This window comes from Rattus rattus, chromosome 12 (assembly GCF_011064425.1).
Source record: "Rattus rattus isolate New Zealand chromosome 12, Rrattus_CSIRO_v1, whole genome shotgun sequence".
Taxonomy (NCBI): Eukaryota; Metazoa; Chordata; class Mammalia; order Rodentia; family Muridae; genus Rattus; species Rattus rattus.
Genome location: NC_046165.1, coordinates 78,494,624 through 78,516,304, shown reverse-complemented (window position 1 = coordinate 78,516,304; position 21,681 = coordinate 78,494,624). Strand labels below are relative to the sequence as shown.

At 45.0% G+C, this 21,681-nt stretch overlaps 2 protein-coding genes across 3 annotated transcripts; both read right to left on the bottom strand.

Annotated features, from left to right (window-relative positions):
- Window positions 1-7,668: 7,668 nt before the first annotated feature.
- Htd2 (hydroxyacyl-thioester dehydratase type 2) lies at window positions 7,669-8,427 on the bottom strand. The gene has a single exon (XM_032918273.1). The coding sequence runs from the start codon at window positions 8,355-8,357 to the stop codon at window positions 7,872-7,874; it is 486 nt and encodes a 161-aa protein (XP_032774164.1). The 5' UTR covers window positions 8,358-8,427; the 3' UTR covers window positions 7,669-7,871.
- Window positions 7,843-17,326, bottom strand: Rpp14 (ribonuclease P/MRP subunit p14). Of its 2 annotated transcripts, none has more exons than XM_032918274.1 (7): window positions 16,925-17,326; window positions 15,177-15,329; window positions 13,781-13,868; window positions 13,580-13,664; window positions 10,498-10,574; window positions 9,639-9,717; window positions 7,843-8,512 (listed from the first exon to the last, which is right to left on the bottom strand). In XM_032918274.1, exons 3-7 carry the CDS (start codon window positions 13,849-13,851, stop codon window positions 8,456-8,458), a joined length of 369 nt encoding a protein of 122 aa, XP_032774165.1. In that variant the 5' UTR covers window positions 13,852-13,868; window positions 15,177-15,329; window positions 16,925-17,326; the 3' UTR covers window positions 7,843-8,455. The 2 variants fall into 2 exon arrangements, with proteins under 2 accessions (XP_032774165.1, XP_032774166.1); XM_032918275.1 differs by having other exon boundaries at window positions 16,963-17,326.
- Window positions 17,327-21,681: the final 4,355 nt, after the last annotated feature.

Here is a 21,681-nt window from a genome sequence, read left to right as displayed (position 1 = left end):
TGGTGCTGGGATTTAAGAGTTTTTTTTTTTTTTTTTTCGGAGCTGGGGACCGAACCCAGGGCCTTGCACTTGCTAGGCAAGCGCTCTACCACTGAGCTAAATCCCCAATCCCGGTGCTGGGCTTTAATAATATACATGAAGGCCTTAAAGCTGTCTCTCTCACCTTGACACTAATTCTGCCTCTAAGAGGGTTACACTAAGAAAGTGACGAGAGATTTGTGCAAAGGTATAGCATGTGAAGACAAGCACTTAATCCCCGATGTAAGATTACACAAGTCGTGGTATAATCACCGTTTTTGGCAAGGCTAAAACCCAGATTATTCACTGGGGGTGTAGCTCAGTGTTGGAGAATGCAGGTGACCTGTGCAAGACCCTGGGCTCAATCTTCAGCACCAGAACAACTTAAAGGACATCTGATGACGCTCACCTAATAAGTGAAAAAAGCCATACAACTATCTGCAGAGCCAAATATATTTACAGGAGAAACACCAGAAGGATATAATGAGAATGTTTCCTGTAGGAGAATCATGACTTTGTTTTTTCATATTTTCCAAAATGCCTTTAATTTCAATGTTTTTGCTTCTTTAAAAAAAAAACATTTATTTTATGTGCATTGATGTTTTGCCTGCACATATGTCTGTGTGAAGGTGTCAGATCCCCTGGTACCGGAGTTACAGGCAGGTATGAGCTGCCATGTGGGTTCTGGGACTTGAACTTGGGTCCTCTAGAACAGCCAGTGCTCCCAACCACTGAGACATCTTTCCAGCTCCATAATTAAAATGTTTTATTTTTATGACCAGGTTTATATATTATATATAAAACCAGTGTCCAGTGCTCTACCAAAACCACAGGTTCGAAATGCATATTTCCAAGGTTCCGAAGATGTGTCTCTGAACCCCAGCAAACTGGCACTTAGTTCCATTTCCAGTGTATTTGCACAAGCAAAATGACGAGTTATGCTACCTTATGACTTAAATACCAAGAGTCCACAGATAAATAAACAGAAAATGAGTGGTTTTTTTTTTTTTCTGGTTATGATGCTGGGGTTCGAACCAAGGGCCACATGCATGTTAGGGAGGTGTTCTGCCACTGACCTAGATCCCCAGTCCAATCTCCTAATACTACATAGGAAGAAGGAATGATTGTCACAGAGACACTGACTGCAAAGGTGATCTGTAGAGAGTACCGAATTGAGGCACTAGCCCCCATAGAAGCATAGAGATAAAAGAGTTATAACAGCCTGTGTACTTTGGGGGAGTTCATGAAACGTTTTGAACGGAGTCTTTAGGAACCCAGAGCCTTTCTTTTATTTATTTATTTATTTATTTATTTATTTATTTATTTTTGGTTCTTTTTTTCGGAGCTGGGGACCGAACTCAGGGCCTTGCGCTTCCTAGGCAAGCGCTCTACCACTGAGCTAAATCCCCAACCCCACCCAGAGCCTTTCGAATGCTAGGTATACTTCTGCCCCGTTTGTGCTTTTATGAAAAGCCCACTGAACTACTGAACATACACTAGATACCAAGTGCTGTGTTAGTGTGGGAGAGTGAAAACACAAGACAGAATTCACCTACTGTCAAACTCAGCCACATAAGCTGGGGACCGGGCTGGGGGAATGGCATGAAGTCATGGGCCAGTCCAGAGGACCCACACAGCTTAAAGCCCCAGAGGCAAAGATGTAGGATAACGCTGAGCAGAAGGGAAAGTTCTTCACAGCCTATGACAGCCCCCTTCTTTACAACTCCGTTAGACACCTTGGGGAGCCACTCAGACTTCAGTGGCCACTAACAGACACTTCTTACTGTGTGGTACTACTTCCAGGAGGGAAAGGTAAACAGTACATGGATAAAAGTACGGTGGGAGGGGAGCGGGAGATGGGTACGGAGCGGGAGATGGGTACGGAGTGGGTGAAGGTGGAAAGGGTTGGTTTGGAAGAGCGCTCCTCGGGTTCTCAGCAGCCTGGTATCACTTTGCTTCAGCTTCCTCACTTGTGTGGCATGGAGACTGGGACGGCTTCAGCAGGAGGATTATTGAGGGCCCTAAATTGCACTGATGCCTGAACCAGAGACTCAGAACAAAGTGCAGGCTGTTACAAGGATGTCCGCGTAGCCTTTCACGGAGAAAGGGGGATTGGAACGCTTTCCTCTCTGGAAGGGAAGGGACTGAAGAGGGATTAGAACTGAAGATTAGAGCAGCACGTGGCCGGAGATGTGACTTGCCGGTCTTCTTCATCAGGAAAGGGAAACTGAAAGTAAGCAACACCTGCCAGAAGCCAGGGACACCCAGAGGGTATCCTTCTCCTTCCTCTGGTTCTTTCCAGAAGCCCTTGGGCACAAACACTTTTGCTGGGCTCATTTCTTCCTACTTACCTCAGTGAGTTCCTCGTCCAACCTCCCGAGTATCCTGAAACCCGCAGACCTGCTCCAAGCCTCATACAACCTCGATATTCATCTGGCTTTTTAAAATTAGGGTTTTGGTCTTGAACTCTTGGGGACCCAGCGATCCTCCTGCCTGAGCCTCTTGAGTGGCTGGCTACAAATGTTCTGTGCCTGGCTCTGTCTGGCATTTGAAGTCACACAGGCTGAACATGGGAAACTCTTCTCAGACTATAGCTGCTCTAAACCAGCTAGACTCGTGTTTCTCGTCTTGGGCTTCATAAACTGTTAAGAAACAAGAAAACACCATACTTTACCTTTTTGCATACAAACTACTATTTGGAGGCTAGCAGAAGAAAAAAAGATTTTTATATTCTGCTGTGTTGCCAAATGTTTAGACAGCTCATGGGTTGTTTATCTAACAACCTGAGGTTTGGACGGATTGATTGAACATAATGGATTTTAGTGAGGAAATTTCTAGCCCTGACAACAGCTGTACAAAGTCAGATCATGGAAGCTTGTGAAAACTCACTATTTCCTAAGCAGGGTGGCCTTACAACTCCAAATGACTTTATGTTTTTAAATATTCATGGTCTGGATACTGAACAACAAAATTTAACTCATAATAGTCATTTATAAGCTGACATTTTCTATGTCAACCCTGGGGAAAATCTGTTCAGGGGACATAAGATCAAAACAGTTTACAGTTAAGAGACACGTTGAAATAAAGTTTGTGGAACCTATTAATCTTGTTTGATGTACACATAATTTGGATTTTCTCCTAGCTGGTCATTCAGCACCAACTCCAAATTTTTCTGAAGATGCTGAGAATTCTGCTCTTTGCAATCCGGAGGAGTGCAGCGAATAAATAGCAAATCATGGGCTGGAGAGATGGCTCAGTGGTTAAGAGCACTGACTGCTCCTCCAGAGGTCAATCCCCAGCTACTACAAGGTGGCTCACAACCATCTGTAATGGGATCCGATGCCCTCTTCTGGTGTGTCTGAAGATAGTAACAGTGTACTCACATACATAAAATAAATAAAAATAAAATCTTAAAAAAAAAAAAAAAAAAGGGGGCTGGAGAGATGGCTCAGTGGTTAAGAGCACCAACTGCTCTTCCAGGGTCATGAGTTCAATTCCCAGCAACCACATGGTGGCTCACAACCATCTGTAATGGGATCCGATGCCCTCTTCTGGTGTGTCTGAAGACAGCTACAGTGTACTTATATATATAAATAAATAAATAAATCTTCTATTAAAAAAAAAAAAGAGCAAAGCACCTGGAGCCCTGAGATGGCCCCACATGTGCCCAGCCCTGAGATGGCCCCACATGTAGCCAGCTCTGAGGTAGTCCCACATGCAGCCAGCCTCGTGGCCCAGGAGTAAGGGTACAGCACCTGATTCTGCTGACTTGGAAATAGGTAATCAACTATGCCAGCATGCCAGGCAGTCACAGCAGCCCAGCTGCACAGTGACAGTCAACCCCTGGTAGACTGTTTTAATATAAATCCTTAATAGGAGCGATTTTAACAGCAATTTTCTCAGGGAGTAAATTGGCCTGTGAATTATACTCTAGGAACAGAAAAGAAAAATGACTTATAGGTTGGCACAAAATGAAAACCCACGGTTATCTCGAGGTACTGGTGTGCACTTAGAGATTGCTTTTTTCTGGATGAACACACAAGCCAGGTTCACAAGATAAATGGTGGCCATGGGGAGGCACTACCCATTAATCTAAGATTTGCTGCTGGGGGGGAAAATGAGTGGCATTTCAGCAATATGGAAATGTTTCTAACAGAATATAACAGTCTGTTAAGCAATTTTCCAGTACATTAGGTGAAAATTGCTTAAGATGGGTATTCTTTCTGGGGCAATCAAGTATCACATAAGTCTCGGGCTGATAGTGCCCCTATTAGGGAAAGCGCTAGACAAACTGGACTACGTTAGTCATTACTTCTACACTCACTTCCATATGTGACCCGGTATAATCAAGGCCACCTCCCAGCGGTCAGCCCCCTTCATTGTAAGGTAGACACTCCTTACAGCACCTCTGTGGGCTTGAGAAAGCCAATGATCCTTTCTCCTCAGGGCTGCTCTAGCAGAGCATGAGCAGTGGGACAGCCTTGGCGCTGTCTCCACATGTACACAGACTACCTACCGACTCTACTGTTTATAGGGATCAAAGGTCAGACTATTTATAATGTGAAAATGCTCTACGTGAGAAGCTACTTTTCAAGTCAAAGTGTGACACCTCTCTCCACTCCCCACTTGGCCTGAATAACTTTTTCTTTTTTTGATAAGTTGGGACAGACAGCAGATCTTCCTACCCCTCTGTTGGTGAGTTTGTAGAATTAGAAATCAGCCACTGTGCCTGGCTCTGGTTTTCTATTCGTCTAACTGATCCTTAGGGTTTTCATATTCTGAAGACAATCTCTGAATGATATTTAGGAAAAGGGTAGGTGGCCTGGCACAGTGGTACACATTTCTCTTCCCATCACTTGGGAAGTCCGAACCAGAGGGGCCTGAGTTCAAAGCAAGTTCACACTATGTGGCCTGACCATCATTGGGGGTGAGGGGTGATGGGTGATGGGTGATGGGTGAGGGACAGGTTTTGGGCAGAGGGACAGGACAGCCGGAAATATCAATCTGAATGGATTTAAGAATTCTATTTCAACAAAATACTATTGAAATGGACAGTGCTCTGGAAGTGAGAACACTAAGATTCACAGTGGTAGGAAAAAGGAGGCTTGAGCGTGAATCCTGTATGACCCTGCATGACCTCAGACAAACCATACAGCATGAGTCTGCTTCTATGTCAATAAAACGCGGCTATTAACTTTATAAAGCTGTTCCAAGAATTAAAATCAGCTCATCAGACATGTAAAAAACTGGTAGCTACCAGCATTAATCACATCACGCTCCATTTATGGATCGACTGCTGCTAAGTCCCAGGAGAGGAGCTCTGCAGGAGTGTGTGCTGAAGGCCTGAGTTTAGTGACTTGCCTACAATCAAGTCACTGTTATATGAACTCAGCCTGCAATGCCGCCCATTCTGAGACTTACAACACTACCTTTGCTCTTGACACTGATTTGGGGGTTTTCTTCACCCCTTTCCATACTGGAGGAAGGTGTGATAGGTTTATAACTCACTTTAGACACAGGACTGCCCTCTAGTGACTACAAGGGTTCTTTCTAGTAAGCTGTTCAATTCTCCAGGACTAAGTGCCTTGCTTAGCAACTATGAGGGCCCACAGAATCCACGTTGACAAACAAAAGCCCATAGTGGCTTGTGGGATCCTATATGAATCCTAGTGCTTGGGGACGTGGAGACGGGTGGAGTCCTTAACCTCACTGGATGGCCAGTTTCATCTAATTACTGAAATTAACGCCAGAGAGACACAAAAAGACAAAAAGTGAATCTGAATCCTGTGAAGGGTAGTGACATCGAAGCCTGACATTTTGCCTCCACACATGCGCGCGCGCGCACACACACACTCTCTCTGGTTACTTAAGATGACACCATGAGGAATGCCTTTTCCAGGAAATATGGAACGGGTGACACATCCTCCTCAGTTCTGTGAGAGTAAGAGATGCCATGCCCTGCTGCTGCTCTTGTATTTCTTTCTTTCTTTTTTTTTTTTTTCCTTTTCTTTTTTTCCGGAGCTGGGGACCGAACCCAGGGCTCTACCACTGAGCTAAATCCCCAACCCCTGCTCTTGTATTTCTAATCAAAGCATCTAGCTATGATCACTTACCATTTAACCTACTGATCAAAGGCAGACCAAGGGCGTACAGATACATATTTAACAGGTACTGGCTGTTAGGGAGGACTGCTTAATACTAATGCATTCACCATCTTCTCCCAATAAACCCAAGTTCTTAAAAAGGGGGGGGGGGACTCAAAAAACTTGGCCTCCCTCGGCCACCATGTACTTACACCTTTTTTCTTTTTGAGATAGGGTCTAGGTAGTCCTGAAACCTGTTGTGTAGACCACACTGGTCTCAAACTTAAGAGATCCTCCTGCCTCTTAGTATGCATTCAGCCCCGCTTATACCTTTATATATGTATGTATGTATATGTATATATATATGTATGTATATGTATATATACATGCTTTATTGTTGCTTTTTTAAAGATATATATATACACATACACACTGTAGCTGTCTTCAGACACACCAGAAGAGGGCATCAGATCTCATTACAGATGGTTGTGAGCCACCATGTGGTTGCTGGGATTCAAACTCAGGACCTCTGGAAGAGCAGTCAATGCTCTTAACCGCTGAGGCATCTCTCCAGGCCCACTTCTTTTGTTTTTAAAGTAGAGCCACATTTTCAAGAGAGGGAGGGGACTAGAACCCTTCAAACAGCACCTTTGCATCCCAGATTCTTTCCTTCTAAAATCTAACAGATTGGCCAATTCTCTGCAAGACCCACATGTTAACCTGTTCAGCTGTAGGACAGCCAAATTCAGATTCAGAAGAGCCACTCAATTCACTCATGGGGAGCCACGCGGGAGAATACCGGCTAACATTTCTAGGCCTGGCCTTCTGACTAATTCTGTTTCTATTATTCCCGACAATGCTGCGGTGTTAGAGGACCTTATATAACTGAGTCCCGGCTGCATGTAAACCCCTCATCAGTAACAACAAAACCACCGAGAGGCAAGTCACACAGAAGCTTGAACTAAGCGGCAGCTTTTGTTTTTACTGTTTTGAGACAGGGCCTCTCTATGTAGCCCTGGCTGTCCTGGAACTTGCTATGTACCCTGGGCTAGCTTTAAGCTCTGCCTGCCTCTGCCTCTAAGTGAGGACTAAAGGGCAAGTGCCACAGCATGCAGCAGATTACATCTTGATGTGAATAAGGGATTATAAACCTAACCCAGAAGCCACTGAGAGACGGTCTGAGAATTAGATGCTCAAAGATGGCTCTACGTGCATCGCTGCAGTTGGTGACTAAATACATGGTAGTAGAAGTTCAGTAAGAAAATTCAACACAGACGTAGGTGTTATCAAATACATATATAATTGTTTGAAATTCTGAGTAAAACACACAGTTTTCTCAATTTAAAAAGACTTTATTATTATTGTATTTGTATTTTGCCTGCATGGACGTCTGTGTACCATGTGCATGTAGTTTCGGCATAGGTCAGAAGACGGTGTGGGATCACCTGAGACTGGAGTTACAGACAGTTGTGAGCCGCCATGTGGGTACTAGGAGTTGACTCCAATCCTCTGGAAGAGCAGCCAGTGTTCTTAGCTGATAAGCCGCCTCTCCAGCCTCTCTCAACTGTTTTTTAATCGGAAAAAAGAAATCCAAACCTCGTAGATGACGAGCTCTTGCATGTAAGTCTGGACAAACCACGCACTAATCTGGAAATCTCCTCTCCCACACATGGCTTCTGCGTGTACTTCCTGAAGAGCAACAGCCCACCTGCCCAGAAGTCACTGATAGCAAGAGTACAGGGTCTGAACGTACAACTTTACATTTCTATTTCAGGATCTAGGAGCTCCTGGGACCATAACTTTAACCAAGCCTTCCATAACTGTCTTCTTACTTTCTATTACACAGCAGGACACTTCAACAACAGCAACAGACTGCTTCAACCTTTTCACTTCTGCCGATGCTAAAACCACTTCTCCAATATACAAAGGAGCTGGGAATTTAATCTCCTGGGAAAGAAACACACAGCCTGGCCCTGGCATTTTAGTGCCCAGGAGAGCTGAAATAAGTCCATTTATCAAAACTCCATGCACAACTGTCTTTCCAAACCTGGTGTGCTTTGCAAAATCTTCACTTAAATGCAAAGGATTGGCGTCTCCTGTTAACTCTGAGAAGGTAGCCACGTCCTGCTGTGTGAAGGCTCTGCTGAGTTCAGCGCGGTCTCCAACTTTCACGTGCACACACTGGAAACACTGCCCTGCTGGTACCACGCGATGCTGCCACAGTCTCCTCTGAAGCCCACTCCACATCTTCAGCATCTCCGAATGTCAACAATAGGGGCTTTAGCCTGCTTGTTTCCAAACTGTGTAGACACCTAAGGACACTGTCGAGCGTTCGTATCTGGAACTGTAAGAGCTCAGTCCAATACTTGTTCCCTGCTATTGCCAGATAACGCGAGGAGAAAGGGAGACACCTGTGAGAGAAGAAAGGGTTAACTCAAGCTGCATGGAAACAACAGGGGACGTGGAAAACACGTAGATTCCACAGGATGCACAGACTGTAGCAGTCACACTGTAAAGGGCCTTGTGTGTGGAAGCACTGGCTGAACAAGAAATCACAAGCTCGGAAACAGCGGTTTATAAGGTGTGGCATTCAGTAAAAAGACTTCATCACAAGAATCAAGTTCGACCTCCAATATCTCCAGTATGTATAACTAATTTTTATTCCCCTGATATAATTGCTGTCTCTGAGGCTACTGCCATCTGCTAAGTTCAAGGCCTAGTCCTGGAAGCTCCTAAGCCCAGATCTGTATAATCTTATCAAGGCCAAGAATGTTTCACCCTCTGAAACTTACTAACGAATAAACTCACTCCTCCTAGTCTCTCTGAACTCTGGCTGCCTGATTCAACTCCGCTGCTCTGTCTCAAACTCCTCTCCAACTGACTGAGTCAAGAGGACTTCTCTCGGCTTCTCCTGAATTGCTTGGCTTGGCCTCAAACCACTCTAACAATCTGTTCTACCTTTCCGGCTCCCCTGTCTTCTCCTGTGTCCAGCCTGTTCTCTATTCAGGAGGTCACTGTAAAACTCCCCCAGTAAAACTGTTCTTCTTCCCTTTCCTCTGTGCTGCTTTCTCCTAAGTAACCTCTTTTTCCTCTCGAGAGAGCTGGGCATAGATTATTTTGTCAAATCTTTCTTACTCACCACTTTGTCTGCCACTCAATTAGACGTCCCTTTTAAACATGGATACTCCCTTCTTCAAACTCACTTTACCGTCACTGCGTGGGATTAAAGGTGTGTACTAAGAGCATGTCTGTGTTCCAGCCACAGAGATTAAATGTGCGTGCTAAGGGCTAAGCCGCACCACAACTAGAAACAGCCTTTTTCAGTAAATAACACAGTGTCTGGATTCACAGTGTGATCACCTATCTTGCAACAAGGGTGACTTAAAATCTGACCATTATGCCTCAGTTCCGGAAGCAGAGATTCTGGGTTTGCCCTTGTTAGATGGTAACTGCTTTACTCGAGACAAATGAGACGCACCCAGAACACATCACTGCGGTACTCAGTAGCTCTTGGAATTGTAAAGGAAAAGCCGTTACCTGACTCACTCTGAAGGCACATTTCTTGCCTTTATAGGCTCCAAACAGGGTCAAAGAGCTCCACAATTTGGCCAGACCACTGCATAAAGATCAAGAAAGCATAAATAAAGATTTTTGCTGTAATAGCGCTTAGTACTTTTGCTTGGGATGGTCTAGAAAGTTGGGTTTTTTTTAGCAAACCAGAAGGCTTATGAAATAGAACCTTAAAAGTAAAAACATATCACAGAGGGTTGGGGATTTAGCTCAGTGGTAGAGCACTTGTCTAAGAAGCAAAAGGCCCTGGGTTTGGTCCTCAGCTCCAGAAAAAAACAAAAACAAAAAAAAAAACAAAAACAAAAACAAAAAAAAACATATCACAGAGAACAAAATGAGCCCCAAGAATCTTTCTGGCCTGGCAAGCAACTAATTGGGGTGCTACTGTGGCCTTTAGCATAACTGGCTAGTGTTGGGAGCCAAACCACAAACTTAACTTGTGTTTTCTCGGTGGTTGTTAAGCAGGGGCAAGCTTGTACGCTGGAGGTGCGGAATTGCTGGGAAATAACTTGGAAACTGGGCTAGAGGCTGGATCTGTTGGAATAACCTGGAGATGCAGGTCTTGTTGGGGGTAGCCTGGAAACTGAAGCTAGGTACCAGCCTGTGCTTTACTTGAGTTTAATCTTAGGTCAGGATCCCTAATATGGAGTCTGGAGTCTGAACCCCAAAGGTTTGGTCTCTGAGAGAAACGTTCACATTAACTCCAGTGTAAATCCCCAAAGGTGCTCAGGGTGCCTGGCCTTGCACTCCCATCCGGGAAGCATCTTCACTGTGCTGTCCCATCATTCTCTCTGCCTGCTACTTTAGAACTGTCCCAGGGTCATACCTGCTGCATACTCTCAAGATGGCTGACAGTGTGGTCTCATCATAGGTGAGAACATCCACAGGTAAAGCAGCGCCAACCTAGGAATGGAGCAATCCCATTAGCAGACTTCCGTGCTCACTCGCGAACTCTAAGAAACCCAGTCTTTCACAGTGCTGGTGCTCTCACGTGCCTGCTAAGAGCTCTCCCTGCCTGGAATGTTCCCATCCCTTTTCACCTTTGAACCTTGTGTTAAAATGCTCCTTCTCCAGTTGGTGAGATGGCTCAGTGGGTAAAGGTGCACGGTACAAAGCCTGATGACCCAAGCTCCACCCCGTTTGATCCCCAGAACCCATATGGTGCAAGGACAGAAATACCCCAGAGTCGTCCTCTGATCACAACACATGCGCGCACAAGCATTTATGTGTACTAACACACACACACACACACACACACACAGAGCATATTTATGTGTACTAACACACACATACAGAGAGAGAGAGAGAGAGAGAGACAGAGAGACAGACAGACACAGAGAGAGGTTTTTTACAAAAAGCTCCTTTCCTTACTCACAAGATCAATCTACTTACTGCATTCTTTTTTATACCAGACTCTATACTTTGCTCATTCACAATTCTCCCCTCCTTGTCACTCACTATTTAACAAGGGACAGAAACCATGTCTTATTTAGCTCTATCTCCTGAAATCAAATTTTTTATGACATACAAATTGCTGGCTCTATATTTCAATTTGTGGCAATCTATAGGGAAGTACAAACACTCTTCCCTCAGCCCCCCTCCAAAGGCCTCTTCCCTCAGTCCCCCCAAAGGCAGCATCTTATGTAACTACAGTGCAGGATCAAAGCAGGTAACTGGTGTCCACACGACTGAATCTACTTAGACCTGACACTATTTGTACGCACATATATTTATATGTGTGTGCTTCCACATAGGCAACTTCTTATAACTACTACCTCTGCCACCAAGATAAAAACCTGGGCCATCACAAGACTCTTTCTATTGGTCCTTTATTACTTACACCCACTAACCCCTGGAAGCCACTTCTGTCTACAGGCTAAGTTGTAGGAAGAGCAGTATAGACCTAGAATCACCCAGTGAGGAACTTACCCAGGGTTGGCTTTCTCCACTTAACTTTCTAGAGCTTTGTGTAGCACTGTCCTTTTCTCTGACAACTATATCAATCATACATGATATGAATATACAATCACTGAATAATCCATCCATTAAAGAACAAATGTAATGTTTTCAGTTCCTGGTTGTTATAAGACTACCACAAACACTGGTGTGCAGTATTTTTTTCCTTTCAACATTTATTTTTTTGTGCACATGTATATTTGTGCACTGTGTGATGCCTGGTGCCTGAGGAGGTCAGAAAAGGAGACCAGATCTAGAGTAGGGCTACGAGGCAGTTATGAACCGCTATGTGGGTCCTGGGAACTGAACCCGGGGGTCTGCAACTGCTGGGACCTCTCCAGGCCGAATGTAGATTTTTGCTTCAAATCATTTTTTTTTATTATATGTACTTATTGTGTGCGCGAGTATGTGCCCTGATGTACGTACGGAAGTCAGAGGATAACCTGAAGAAGTCAGTTCTTTTCTTCCACCATGTGGGCTCCAGGGATCAAATTTAGGTCCCAGGCTTGGTGCTAGCACCTTTACCTGCTAAGCCGTCTCAGCTGTCCGTGTGCACAGGCTCTTCTGTTAATGCAGCTTTCGGTTTTCTGGAGTGAATACCATGAGCGCTACTGCTGAGGCGTATGGTAAGCACGTGATCAGTCAGGTGGCAGCTGGCACACATTCCACTGGTATCTAATATTCTCACGTGCTTCTCTGTCAATGGTGTACTCTCTCTAGTGAAATGTCTGTGAAAGTCCAGCCTATTTGACTTGGACTGTTTGTTTTCTTATGACTGGGGCTCCTCGGTGTGTGAGGGGGTCTTGCTACACATAACCTTGATCATCCAACTTCAGCCTGTCTAGTGCTGTGATTACAGGTGTAAATCATTATATCCAACAGCATCGGGTTCTGGGAGTTCTAATATCCTAGACAATACTTCTTTGTCAGACATAGTTTTCAAATTATTTTCCCCAACCTATATCTCATCTTACCATCTTCTTACAGTCTTTGCAGAGTCTATCTGAACAAAATAAATCAGTCAGGGGAGTTCTGACAGTCAACCCCATCTTTGTCCCCCCCCCATTTCCAAAGTTGAGCTTCTATTAGGTGACTGCTCAGACAGAGCTGCTCCAAGTGTCTGGTCTGTGACAGCTGAGAAGCACATCGGGATGTGGGCCAGCATCACTAAGCAGTTTGCTTCTGCTCACGCTCTCTTAGATTTTCTATCACTTTAAGGTTTATTTATTTGTGTGTGTGTTTCCCCCACATGTATGTATGCATGTCTCTGTACATGTATGGAGGTCTGTTTGCCCACGTGTGTATGTATGTGTGCCTGTGCTACTCCAAGTGTGTGGAGATGAGAAGAAACTTCTCTCCTACCATACGGCTTCCAGGGACTGAGCTCAGGACATCCTGCTGTCCCTCGTACTGAGGTGTTCCTACTGAAGCATGCTATGCTCATGCGAGCCCTTCCTCTTTCAAAGACAGACGGTGATGTCTCTGGGTTACCAGTCTAGACTATAACTTGATAGCAATGTTCAAGAACAGGCCAGTGTCTAGTAGGTTTCTTGCCAAATACAGGATACACTAGAAAAACCTACAGAATTCATTATTTCCGAAAGCTGGCTTCTGCAATTTCTAGTTCCGTTTTAAAAATATGTATTTCTGTACTTCTTACAACCTGCTCTTTGTAGACTAGGAGTAATGTTGCAAGTAATCCCAGGGCTTTGGAGGCAGATGCAGGTGGCTCTGTGAATCTGATGTTAATCTGGTTTACAGAGCAAGTTCTCTAGACAACCTGGCTCATACAGAAGGCCTGTCTCTAACAAAGGAACAAAAAAGTTCTTTTTTTGTTTGTTTGTAACAGGTACAATCAGGCCCAAGGTAGGCCATGATTCCACCAGTGAATTATACCCTTAGTCCTTTTTCTAAAATTTCTTACAAAAACCTTAAGAATGTTAATTCCATACCTCCCCAAACAGGTCTTTCAGCGCTGAAACAAGTAGCTGTTTGAACTGGGCTCCATTCAGTCCAACCCCGTGTTCCTGAAACTCTCTGTAAAAAATATTGAGAAAATATCACATTAAATGCCATGCTTTTCAGATTCATAAAAAAGAAACAATCAAACAAAAACAGGTTATATAAAACAGAACTCACAAGACAGAACTTACAAGCAGACTTTCATGTAGTGGTACTCCGAGGGGCTCTTATAAACTACCCTTTCATAAGCAGTAGCTGGCATCTTCCAACATGGGGTACCTAGAGGAGTCAAGAGAGCTCGTAACCATCAGGTATAGTGTTATTAGTGGTAGTATTGCCCTATTTTCTGTTGGGACTTTATAAGCAAGAAGCCAACTAGATGTAGCCCCTTGGCCTTGGACCTGAACTATAAGCCAAAACATAGCTGTTTATAATTTACTTAGTCTGTGGTTATTACTGGCAACAGAAGATATACAAACGCGGGCACCAATACTATATTGCTCTTTTCATGTAATGACGGGGGAGGGGAGCCTAACTGTGTAGTCCAGGCTGGCCTTCATCCCCCAGTGCTGGGATTATGGATGTGTCCGGGGCACTCCATACTCAATGCTATTTCAAACAGACCTGAACTCTCAAGAACTTCCGATGTGCTGATCCCCCCCTAGAAAGTCTCTTTCCTTGAGTCCACTCAGACCTTGCTCTCCCCCTGGACAGCTCTCACTCCCATTTCAATGTCTCCTCCTTCATGGAGACTTTCTCACACTTGTTCTACAGATGTTTGTTATGTAATATCTTGTCGTTGGGCCCACGAGACCAGGGGCCCTCTACCTCTTACCCCAAGTCACACTGTTAGGGAACATTTCAAGAACCTCTCTGGGTCAGACCCAATTCCAAGCACTCTTAGATGATGATAGCCAGAAGAAGGAAACTGGAAGCAAGAAGCTTCATCCCTCTCTTCTGGGCCCAGCAGGGCACGTGCTCAACAGAACACTTGCCACACACGTGACTGAGGTGACGGTGATGGTGATGGCCTCGATGCCCAGTGTATTGAGGTGGTTTCAGGACAGCAGTCACAGTTACTCGATGCTCCTTTGTCACCGACCAGTCTCTACTAGAACCTTGCTTACTTCAGTCACTCACCACCTGACTGACACATGCCAGGTGGTTTTAGGCCTTGCCAACTTCCCAGTTGATGCATCTTGCCAAAGGCAGTTAAGTGGTTTAGGCCTGAGACTTAGGATACCAAAACAACTAAGGAGCAACTCGAAGGAAGACGGTGGTAATGGTCACACAACAATGCATATGACAAAGAAAGAAAAAATTAAATGACACGCTGTATATTTTTCTTTTAGTTTTGTTTCTTGGTGTAGTTCTGGCTGTCCTGAAACTCACTCTGACCTTGAATTCAGAGAACCACTGCCTCTGACTCTCAAGTGCTAGGGTTAAAGGTATGCACCACCACTGTCTGGCCTATATATATATCTATCTATATCTATAAAACAAATACATATATAATATACACATATAAACATAAGATACACACATATATATGAATGTATGTATGTGTATGTATATGTATATGATTACTTAGGGCTGGAAAGATGTCTCAGCTGTTCAGAGCACTTGCTGTTCTTGTAGAGAAGCTGGCTGAGTTGATTTTCTAGTACCCACAGGGTGGCTGACATAAGTTTATACTCCAATTCCAGAGGATCCAACACTCTCTCTTGTCCTTCCTGGGCACTGTAGAAAAATGGTATAGAGATACAATATAGGCAAAATACTCGTACATGGGCTGGAGAGATGGCTCAGTGGTTAAGAGCACTGACTGCTCTTCCAGAGGTCCTGAGTGAGTTCAAATCCCAGCAACCACATGGTAGCTCCCAACCATCTGTAATGAGATCTGATGCCCTCTTCTGATGTGTCTGAAGACAGCTACAGTGTACATATATAATAAACCTTTTTTTAAAAACTCATACACATTAAATAAAAATAAAGTAACTTTAAAAAATGACTAAAAGACTTATGACTTTTGCATAAGCTTGAGTTCTTGGAGTAAGACAGTACTGCCCCCTGCAGGCTGTACAGAGATGGAGGTACCCTCTGTACAGGCAACATACTAACAAGTTCAACACTGTTGCCTTTTACTCACTGCAGGAATGTTCACAAACATCTCATTACAAGTGTCTCTTACTTGGGTTTTCCCTCTTTCCTCCGCCAATCTCTCTAATCTACACAACCGCCACTGAGCCTGTTAAGCCACATGTCCCCGTGCTCAAACATTTCTCCAGAGTAAGCCACCCTTCAAGACTTGGCTCTGAACTCGTGTTCGGCCATGCCTCCACGACCTCAGTTTTGTCCTCTGTGAATCAAAAATAAGGACATGGTCGCTCCTAGGGTCCAGATGGAATCCAGCCAATAGAACAGACTGGGCCATGAAAGATTGATAAGAACGGCAAGAGAGGAAGGAGGAATCAAGAGACCCACCAGGAGACTGCATGATGCATAATCAAAATGGCCGAGTTGCATAGGAAAGAGAGGCTGAGGGAACTGAAGCGAAGATTAGGAGCTGGAGAGGTTTAAGGGCAGAGGAAGGAGAATGTCATCCAAGATGACTTTAACAGGAACTTGTGAGCGGTAACTGAGAACCTAGAGGCTAGCATAGACCTCGATGTACTAGTAGGCACCACAGACACAGGTTAATGGAGAAACAATATGTCCTTTGCCAGAAATAAGACTTCTTTTAGCCAGTAGGAACTATCTTCTTAAATCCCTGAAGGAATCATGACCTTTGTCTAAATGCCAGACTTAAAGGAAAAGATGATGATGATGACGACGACGATGATGATGACTTTGGGTTGATTTCTCAGTGTAACGGAGCCCTGGCTGTTCCTCAGAGATCCACCTACCTCTACCTCCTGAGTGCTGAGATTAAAGGCATGTGCCACCACGCGCTCGAAAAACAATTTCTTGAAACCTAATAGTCCTGGCTTCCTTCTCCTCTTGGTCTCAGCTACTCCTACTAGTTTCTTCGCAAGTCAGAATCGTCTCCGGGTAACCACGCGTCTCGCACTTTCTAGCCTTTTTCTCTTGCTCAATGTGTCCCACTGCCTATTTTATCTTTGTTGTACCAACCCCTCCTTGCCCAGTTCTTGCAAGTCTTACTCCCTTTCTGCTTCCTACAGTCCTGCACTCCGAAACAGAGATCTGTTTCATTTCCTAGTGCTTCTCGGGGACTAAAACGAGTGTCTTGAACATTTGGGGACACAAAATACAACTAAAGCAATCTTTAAAAAGCCGATCCCCTAGGGACTCCTTAAGAGTAAATTGTTTCCAACCTTGCTCGATTAACAACCGCTATTGACTTGGCGCCCACCTCGAAGGCAGTGCGCCCAGCAACACGGCCGGATCAGCCTTTCCGGTCACCGTCTGTATCCGGTACCTCAGCCGCGTTGTACGGAACCCGGTGGCGGCTCCCTCACAGACACGACCGTAGCGAAGACCCTTCCACCCTGTGCTCCCACGTCGCGCATGCGCACCTGCCGCGCGCGGTTAAGCCGTCCCGGCGCAGAACGAAGTCGCTCACTGGAATAGCCACGTTCCCGTCAACTGCAGGCTTACTAGAATTCGGCACGGGTCGGAGTTCCCACGCAGCAGCCCAAGTTTGGTCCTGGAAAACTGGTGTATTTACATTAGACTCCGTTCCGCACCGCCCCACAGACGCATAACCGGACGTGACGTCACTGCGCGGCGTCCGTCACTGAACTATTGCGTAATCCTCCACGGGGGGGGGCGGGCTGAGGACGATCGGGTTATGCACCCTCTAGCGCCCACTTCCGGAATTGGCGCCAGACACTCTTCATGGTCATTTATTTATACATTCATGCTCAACAGGTTATATCAAACATCTCCTCTCCTGGATTCTTTCTTTTCCTTTCTTTTTTTCTTCTTTCTTTCTTTTCATCCTTTCTTTCTTTTTTTTTTTTTTTTTTTTTTTTTTGTAGTGCCAAGGATCAAGACCACAGCCTCATCTAGGATAAGCAAGTTCTCTACCACTAAGCTAAATATGAGCCTTTCATCTCGGGAACATCTGTGTCAGGCACTAAAGACAAGATCCTCTGTCAGTGTCCATTTGTGACTCCTAACCATACACTAGAGGTTCTGTTTTGACTCGGAAAGATCCAGCTGCTCCTGTTTCCAGATGTAAGTTCATTCCACTTCCACATTCAGTCACCAAGTACTTTTTCAGAATCCGTTATGCACTAGATACAGACTGTCTGAGTGCCAGCAACTTAGGAGAATAAGACATAGTACTTGTATCCATGTGATATGCCGCGTATATTTAACAGTGATAATAGCAACTAATATTTACATTTGGGCCAGGCACTGTACTGAAGATTTCACATAAGTTATCTAAGGGAACCCTCAAGCAACTCTGAGGTAGCTATTATTGCAATAGTCCCCATTTTACAGAAGGGGAACTGAGGCATGGGGAGAGACTAAATTGTTTGCCTTTGATCGTGATTACCAGTGTTATTACAGATTATCTGCTTTGGCCAGGGTTCTGGTTTGTATATGCTCAGCCCAGGAAGTGGCACTATTAGAAGGTGAGACCCTGTTGGAGTAGGTGATGTGTCAGTGTGGGTGTGGGCTTTAAGACCCTCATCCTAGTTGCCTGGAATTCAGTATTCTGCTAGCAGCCTCTATATGAAGATGTAGAACTCTCACCTCCTCCTGTACCACGCCTGCCCTGATGCTGCCATGTTCCTGCCTTGATGACAATGGACTGAACCTCTGAACTTGTAAGCCAGCCCGATTCAATGTTATCCTTATAAGAGTCGCCTTGGTCATGGTGTCTGTTCACAGCAATAAAAACTCTTAACTAAGACAGATAGTGATGTCCGGACTGGTCCAGATGCACCATCTTAACTCAACTGCCTTCTGAGGTGTTCTCTGAGTGTGGGAACTTTCCTGATGACTCATCGCCATATTGCGGTCCTTGGCACCAGTGGCCACACAGCTTGCACTTATTAAAAAGATTTGACCTGAGCTGTACACGGCAGTGATGGTAACAGTACATGTTGTACAATCAAGCCTGTGCCTAGGTCAGTTGGGGCCTTTTCTGTAATTGGGGAAAGAATCTAATATTTGTTATCTTCTAAAGCTCCCATTCATGCCTTGGCCATACGCTGGAGCCATGTGGCTTCTGCTTCCTCTCCTTCCCTCCCAGAGGAAACAGGACTTGCTGGGGATTAAGGGGGAGTAAGCTAACACAGACTCCAGAGAGTGGAATTTGCTTTCTCAAAACATTTGTATTTTGGTAGTTATAGCAGAATTTTAGCAGAACTATAGTATCTGACAAGAATCTGGAGTGGTGGTACCAAAGTTTTTAAGAAGCCTTTTGTCAGTGCTTATTATCTGAGATTTTATGAGGTTATTTTTTATTTTTAAGGATTCTCGGAGCCTTTGCATAATTCAGTCCCGAGACAGGCCTGGCCAACTAGGAAATTTCTTGTGGCTGAGATTTGCTTAGGCAATAGATTTTTCTAGACAACCCCTAGATGAGATAAGAATTTTGGTATGCAGAATTTGGCTTGCAATTCTGTAACAACAAAAAGAACTTGAAGCCGGGGCTGGGGGAGAGCAGAGGAGAGAGGCTGGGACAGAGAGCGGGAGGTCGAGACGAGTGGCAGGGGAGTCTGGTTAAGTCTGAATGACTATCTGAGGACCTGCCCCCAGCAGAACTACTAGCAGGCTTAGACTGTACAGATGTGTCTGTCTTTATTATTAAACCCCAAGTGGGACTCCTAAAAGTCGCCAAAATAGGTAGTTGCTAGAACTGTGTTGAAATCCGTTCTCTGCCACCAGTCAGTCTAGCATCTTCCCTTCTCGTATAGACAGATCACCAGCAATTTCCTTGCAGAGTTGTGAGGGGGGGAAAAAAGAGATGATGAATTGTCTGGTATCCAGGAAACTGTAATGGGAAAGAGTCTCTCTGGGCCGGGAAACTACCTTGCCAGACCACGTGACCTAGAAAAACCCAGATGCACGTGCATTTTTGGTTTCAAAGAACCTTAGTAAAATTTCACTCCTGCACCAAAATCTTAAAAAGCAGTGTCTCCTGATGCCTGAATCCTGTCCCAGGCTCTCTTGTTAATCCAGAGTCAAAGACGGAAGAGATACTTTGGAAAAGGAACTACACTGCTGGTTAATCCTTGGTTTTTCAATGAACTTCTATTATTTTACTAGGTACTGTGATGTATCATTTCAACTGATATAAAGGCGAAAGCAAGAGAAGTCTCCCTCCTTAGCTAGTATGTCAGTCTCCAAAGGTGGGCCTGCGCTCTCCCTCTCTTTCTTCCTTACCCTCTCCATCTTCCCCTCCCTTCTCCCCCCTCCCTTTTTGAGACAGGGTCTTGCTAGGTAGTCCCTGCTGGTTTTGAGGTTATCATGTAGCTCAAACCAGCCTCAAACTTGTTAAGTCAGCCCCCAGAATGCTAGGATTATAGGTGTGTGCTGCCGTGCCTGGCCCATGTTTGAGGGTTTTCCCCCTGCTCTTCTCTCCCTCCTTCTCTGACTTCCTCTCCCCCACTCCTCCCTTCCTCCCACCCCACCCCCACCTTGGTCTTTCAAGGGTCAGCAAGCTGGACAGTAGCAAAAATATCACCTGTAACCCCTTTGTTTGAGTTTCTTAAATCTCCTCCCACAAGTTCAGCGTGGGGTTTTCTCTCTTGAACATTTAAGTGTAACATCACTTTAAATCAAACCACACAAGGGGACTGGCTAGATGGCTCAGCAGATAAAGGTCCTGACTGACAAGTCCTAGAAGCTGAGTTATATCCCTGGTACCCAGGTGGTAGAAGGAAAGAAGGCTGCACTTGTAACTTTGTGAACACACATATACACACGTTTATTTATTTAAAAAATTAAATGTAAAAAAATCTTTCAAATAAAAAAAGCACACCCAGTCTTTTATAAAAGCGTCCTTGCTAAGATAATTTTCATCAAGTTTCTCTTCCTGATTGTTAGAGAAAGGTTGTGTCAAGTTAAATACCTAGTTGATGTTTGGCATGGGGACAGTAGTGAAAACCAATTTTTGATCTGTTGCAACCATCATGCTGCCGGCAACTGCTGCTCTCAAAGTGTCCCCCGTGTTGGCAGAAGTTAGGTATCTCGTAAGAAGCCGGCACGTACTTAACAGACACTATGGAGTAGACATCTGACAATGCCTTCTGCAGCATGGTGTCCACATGTGACCTATGTTTTGCTGCATGTACCAAGCCAATTACCATCTGGTCACCTAGCACTTGGAGGCATGCAGGACTTCACAGAGCCCTTTTGAGTAAGCCATCTTCATTCTCTTCTGAACAACACAAATGAGTACACAGTCACTGTCTTAGTTAGGGTTACTTCTCCTGTGATCAAAGGCTATGACCAAAAGGGAGGGAGAGATCTGTAAGCCTGTCATTGAAGGAAGCCAGGATAGGAACTCAAATAGAGCAGGTACCTGCAGGAAGAAGCCGGTGCAGAAGCCATGGAGGGTGCTGCTTCCTGGCTTGCCCTCCAAGACTTGTGCAGCCTGCTTTCTTACAGAACCCAGTGTTAGCATTTCTTCTAGGCTCCGCCCAACAGTAACCTAGCAACAGCCAGGTAGGAGCCTGCCTGCTATAAAAGGACTCTTTGGCCTCTCTTTGTATTTCTCTGGCCTCTGTCTCTGGCCTGTACACCCCCCACAACCCCTGACCACTCCAGTCTCTTTCCTCCTTTCTGTCCCCTCTTTCTGTTCCTTTCCTCTCCTACACCCCCTTCTCATGCCCCAACAAAACTTCATTTTATACTAAACCTGTCCTATGGCTGTGTGGCTGGTACACGGGGACGGGGGAGATACTTCAGCATGGATCTGCTAAGGCACCCAACAACCCCCCCCACCCCAACCCCACCCCATCGCATCAGGCCTCCGCATTGCAAAACATATCGCCCAGGACCACCATCCCAGGGGTCACTCCATCCACAATGGCAATGGGCTGGACCTTCCTTCATTAAACACAAATTTTAAAAAAATGCCCTACAGGCTTGCCTATAGCCCAGGCCTACA